General features: G+C 34.5%; 1 protein-coding gene across 1 annotated transcript; it reads left to right on the top strand.

Annotated features, from left to right (window-relative positions):
* The first annotated feature begins 3765 nt into the window (after nucleotides 1-3765).
* On the top strand, nucleotides 3766-4704 carry LOC127081506 (uncharacterized). Its single transcript, XM_051021758.1, has one exon. The coding sequence runs from the start codon at nucleotides 3766-3768 to the stop codon at nucleotides 4702-4704; it is 939 nt and encodes a 312-aa protein (XP_050877715.1).
* The last annotated feature ends 882 nt before the right edge of the window (nucleotides 4705-5586 follow it).

Here is a 5586-nt window from a genome sequence, read left to right on the forward strand (position 1 = left end):
ATATCCTTCCAATAATCAAACTTATCTCCATAAAAAATGGAGGTTTAGCAGAGTAGTGATCTTTATCATTGTTAATAGTTGCGATAATCTGTTTCAACAAAAATGGATCTTTTTACTGACACAGTTAAGTGTTTGATAAGAAATGATCAATTACATAACAGAAGTTATCATTCCAATTGAAGGTTCAAGAAACACAATAAATGGGGGTTTGGATTGGGTTTCTAGATTAAAAAAAATTTCTCAACCCAATAAACAAACAATAAATATTGAACAAAGATAAAGGACCTGATTATTTTTATCCTGGTTTGTTGTTAACTAAGCTACGTCCAGTCCATCCGCAAGAGTGATTTAGCCTTTAATAAGGACGTCATCCACTAATCAAATAATTGATTACAAACTCAAAAACAACCTATCTAAGACTTCTTGATGCATTTTTAAATTCTGAAAATTTTATTTTATGTCTCTTATTTTATTTTCAACCTTCCATAATTTTCTTGGCCATTTATTTAGTGTTTTAAAGGGATTTATGGATTTTATCTTTTATTTCCCTTTTAAAACTCATTTAAAAGACATTTCAAGATATTTTATTTTATTGTTTGAATTTTGTTGACTTCTGTTTGCCTTGGATCTTAGTTATTTTGATCATAGGTCTCATCAAACTCAATGGATCTTGGGTGATGATGGGGTGAAAACCCTAATCCACCAAAATGGATGATTGATTTTGATGATGACTTGATCAAGCCTTTGATCCAATTTGGATTTGGTTTCTCTTGTGTCCTTCTTATTTATCTCTTTCTCTTCATTTTTCCTTTGATCAATTGGATGGTTTATGTCCATCTTGTTCATGATGCGTGGATTGGTACTTGATGAACTTTCATCATTTCAAATCTACCTCTTAATTGATATGGATCATTTAAGGTACTTTGGATTGATGCATAAGTTTTTCCTAAGTATCAAGAAGTATTGATTAATGTAATTGACCACTCTCCTAACCCTTTTGCTTGATCAATCCTCTTTTTTTTGTGGCATAGCTTTAGGAAAATGATTTACATATCATTTCTCTAGCATGTATTAACACAAATATTAATATTGACCGGCCTCAGATAGTTGTGACTTCTACATAAGTCCGACTACAATTGCTTAACATACGGATAAGTTTGTCCTGAAAGTAAGTCATTTTCATAAGTGAGATTGTAAGTCTCCTACTCCCCATGGTATTGTGTGAAAAATATTGCTTCCTTTTCACTTAAGAGAGCTAGCGACATACTTGTTAATTTTATACAAATTGGAGCCCTTCTCATGCTGATGTAGAGGTCCATATTTTCATACTTGTGGGTGAATAGTTGAGTGTTCTCCCAAAAATGACAATTTATCTTTCTATTCTTGATTAATAACACAAATTACTAACATTTTATTATATTGATTTTACTTTAGTATCATTTATCTTATGTTCTTTATCTATTTTTCCATTTACTTTATGCTTTTATTTTAGTATCTCATATCATATTGTTTATGTTTATGCTCTTTTTCCTTTGTCCATGTGGACTTCTTTATCTTTCAAAGACATTAACAAAGGAAAAAAAACCTAAAAAAATGGTTCTCTTAATTCATGGACTTGAGATTACTATCATTGGCATTGTTTTGGAGTTATGGACTTAGAACTAGGATCTTTACCCTTTCTTTGGGAGTTTGTGATTTGAGACCTTGGGATGCATCTGGTACCTTTGACTTTGGGTTTCTTTTGAAGACTTGGCTTGGTTACTTTGGTTTTGTCTGACACATGGATTATTATTTGCCTATTTGGCTTATTGAGACTTAATCCAAATGAGGGAATTCTTCCTTGACTTATGTCATAAAGCTTGTTATATCATGGTTAGATTTTTCCTCCCTAGATTTTAATTTATGTTCTAGGATAGTCTCTTCATCTCCTCTTCTTCTTTAGTTTTCAAAATCTTCTCTCTATTTTTCAAAAAAAAACTTCTTGTTTTCAAACTTGAACCACTTTCTCAATAAACCTTGACTTTTTTCAAGTGATTTTCAAAATCTTTCCTTAATAAATGCTAACACATCTTAAGCATATTCAAACTAATTACAAAAGACTTTAAAAAACATAACTCATTCAAACTATTTTGTGCCCTTTGTTTTAAGACTTTTTCTCAAAGTTTAGACATGAGTCATTTCCATAGTTGAGATGTGATTCTCATATCCCTATAGTATTGATGATAATTACTTTCCACCTAAGAGAGCTAGTGGCATACTTGTTGGTCTTTATCCAAGTTGGAGCCCTTCTCCGTGGTGATGCAAAGTTCTCATACTTGTGGGTGGCAAGTTGAGTGTTCTCCTTAAAATGAGAAAATGTCTTTTCATTAAAAATGAATGAAAACAAACATCTTTGTCATTTTTACCATGAACTACGAGTTTTTGATCCTCCATTTTACTTTATGGGTACGTAGGCATGAGGCTCAAGAAGTCTTGGTAAACACAAAAATTATAAAAAATAACATTTCTCTTCTCATCTCCCCTATCTTTTGCAAACAACATCATTTTTAAGCCAAAGTGCACAGATTTTCAAAGAGGTTCCTATAGAGTACTATAGATGTTTAGGGTTCTAGTACCTTCCCTTTGCATAACCACCCTTATCTATGTTTTTATTAGTTTTGTTTTAAAACTTCTTTGGGTTTTGTTTGTTCTTTTTCCCCTTCCTTTGGAAATAATAAAAGCGCGGTGGCGAATCTTGATTTATGAGTTAAGTTAATCAATAGCTTAATCTCAAAAAATTTACCGCTATAGAAAAGTGGAGACTCAGCTAGGGAGTAGTCCTTAGTGAGTTTAACCTATCTTTGTTTATTTGTGTATATTATGTTTGATGTTGTTTGTTATTGTTTGTTCTATCTGGGTGCTTGGTGATCTCTATGTGCTGAGATAAGTCCTATACCCAGACTTGAGTGCTCTTATGATAGGAGGGTGGTATAGTCTTGTTTGGCTTACGTGGAGTTAATCCTTAATGAGTTGACTTGAGATCCCCTGCTCAGTGGAGGCCCATTTGGGACTATTGATGTCTTACAAGTAGTCGTAATTGGCATTACTTTTTCCGACCTGGGAGCCCAAGTAGCTGAGGACCTTAGAACCCTTAACCCATCTTGTCCTTTTAGAACGTAGTGTGGTGGCTATTCAGGTGTAGACTTGAATTAGTTGTTACACACTGCTATATTCAAACAAGTTTCTCTTGAGAATATTATTGGTTTGAGAGTAGTCGTTTAAGCCGGTAATATCCAAAAGATAGAATTATGACTCTGGGAAATTTTTTAGAACCTTGTTGTACAGGTGATTATACCCTTAGTACATACCATGTGGGTTGGTTCTTACCATTGGCTCCATGCTCGTGACTCCGAACCTTTGGACCTTGCTTGTGTGCTTTGTGTAATCTTGTTAGTGGTTGTCGCATCATGCACTCATTGAATTCATGAGCATTTTTCTCAGTTTTTAAGGAACTTATAGATTCTCTTTACAAACATCGCAAATATTTTGACCATGGATATTAGAAGAAGGAATACTCAGAAATACAGTTTCAAATGTCTTGATCTTAAGGAATTGAGAAAGTTAACATCTTTTGTCGATGATCCTAAGGATTTCAGAGACTGTTTTGGAAAACTTTTGTCTGTCCTATCTACTAATGTTGTAGATGGTCTTCTTTGTACTCTGGATCAGTTCTACGATCCCGTCTACAGGTGTTTCATTTTCCCTGATTATTAGTTGTTACCTACCATGGAAGAGTATGCTTATCTTTTCGGTATACCGAATTCTGATAGGGTTCCTTTTTATGGTTTGGAATGGATTTTGGAGTCTCATGTTATTGCTGAAGCTATTCACCTGAACAAATATGACGTAAATTCTAATCTCACTGTCAAAGGAGGTATCAGAGGGTTGACATCAAAATTTCTGATTGAGAGAGCCTCTTCTTTTGCTATTGTTGATAGCATGGTGGCCTTTGAAGTTATTCTTGCCTTACTCATCTATGGTTTGGTCTTGTTTCCCAATATTGACAATTTTGGTGATGTTAATGCTATTAGGATCTTTTTGGTTGGGAATCTTGTTCCAACTTTGCTTGATGACACCTATTTATCCATTCATCATAGGACTTCTAAGGTAAATGAAACTATTGTGTGTTATACACCATTGATGTACAAGTGGTTTATTTCACATTTTCCTCAGTCTCATATCTTCAAAGAAAACAAGGGTTGTTTAAGGTGGTGTCAAAGACTTATGTCTCTCACCAATGATGACATCACTTGGTATTCTTTTATTTACGATAATGTCAAGATTATTTATAGTTGTGGGAAGTTCTCTAATGTGCCTCTTCCTGGTACACAAGGAGGAATCAAATACAATTCGGCTTTGGCAAGACGTCAACTTGGGTTCGCTATGAAGGACAAAACTAATAACACTTTGTTAGAAGATTTATTTTTCCAAGAAGGGAAAGACGCTCAAGGATTGAACGCTAGGATGGTCCATGCTTGGCACAATATTCATATGAAACAAAAAAGTGAGCTTGGATTGAAGAATTGTGTAGCTTTGGAGCCTTACACTAGTTGTGTGAAGAGGAGAGCAAAAGAATTCAAGATGCCTTATGCTTATGAGAGGCCTATGTCTTTAGTAGTGGCCAAACCATCCATTATTCATATTAAAGGAATAAAGGAGTTGTAAGAAGATTTAGATAGGATGAAGCAAGAGAAGGATGCTTGGGAAGACAAGTTTCACGCTTCAAACCTCGAGAAGATAGAATTGCAGAAGCAGTTGAAGGAAAATGATGACTTGATAGAGTTGCTTGAGCAACGTGCTATGAAGAGGTAAAGGAACCAAGAGGATTTATTTTACTCTAACATTTCAGCATCTACTCATCTACCTATTTCAGGTGTTTGGAAAGGCATTGTAGACCAGCTTGTGATGGAGAAGGATGCCATGAAGAGCAACTATAAAAGAGAGATAAAAAGATTTCACAAGAAGTATCAACTAGGAATTGGGTCATCATCAGATATGATTTCATAGACCTAACTTCTTTCCTCTTACATTTTAGGATTGTTGAGATTGTATTTCAGATTATAATCCTTCCCATTATTAATGAAATGATATTTTTTAGTATTTCAAAATGTGTTATTTCCTTTATGATGCTTGTAGTTTGCTTTATATCTTGAAGTTCCTTGAAAACTTTAGCATTTGCATTTGTATATAAAGCATCATGTTGCATCTCGGTCTTGCTTTGTGTGAGTTTTATAGGTGTATTATTTCTTCTTTTTCTTGGTCTTCATTCAAACAAGTTATCTCACCAATACAACACTCGTGCTAATCAATAGAAGAAGATGGATCATTTAAAGCAGGAGAATCGTGAACTCCTCGAGGAAGTGACTACTTTGAGGGATAATATGGAAAGGCTCTATACTATGATGGAAACTTTGGTGGCTTCTCAGAATCAACCTCCTCCTCCTCGGACTCTGCTTCAGAGGACTGTGATTTCTGAAATCACTTATACGCTTGTTTCTGTGGGTTCAATCAGTGCTCCGTTGCACCAAATTCCCCCTGGTTTCCCTT

The sequence above is a fragment of the Lathyrus oleraceus genome, chromosome 5 (genome assembly GCF_024323335.1).
Source record: "Lathyrus oleraceus cultivar Zhongwan6 chromosome 5, CAAS_Psat_ZW6_1.0, whole genome shotgun sequence".
NCBI classification, from domain to species: Eukaryota; Viridiplantae; Streptophyta; class Magnoliopsida; order Fabales; family Fabaceae; genus Lathyrus; species Lathyrus oleraceus.

What these genes read in the sequence shown, in the direction of transcription:
- LOC127081506 (XM_051021758.1), top strand. Translation starts at nt 3,766, where the DNA reads ATGGAAGAGTATGCTTATCTTTTCGGTATACCGAATTCTGATAGGGTT.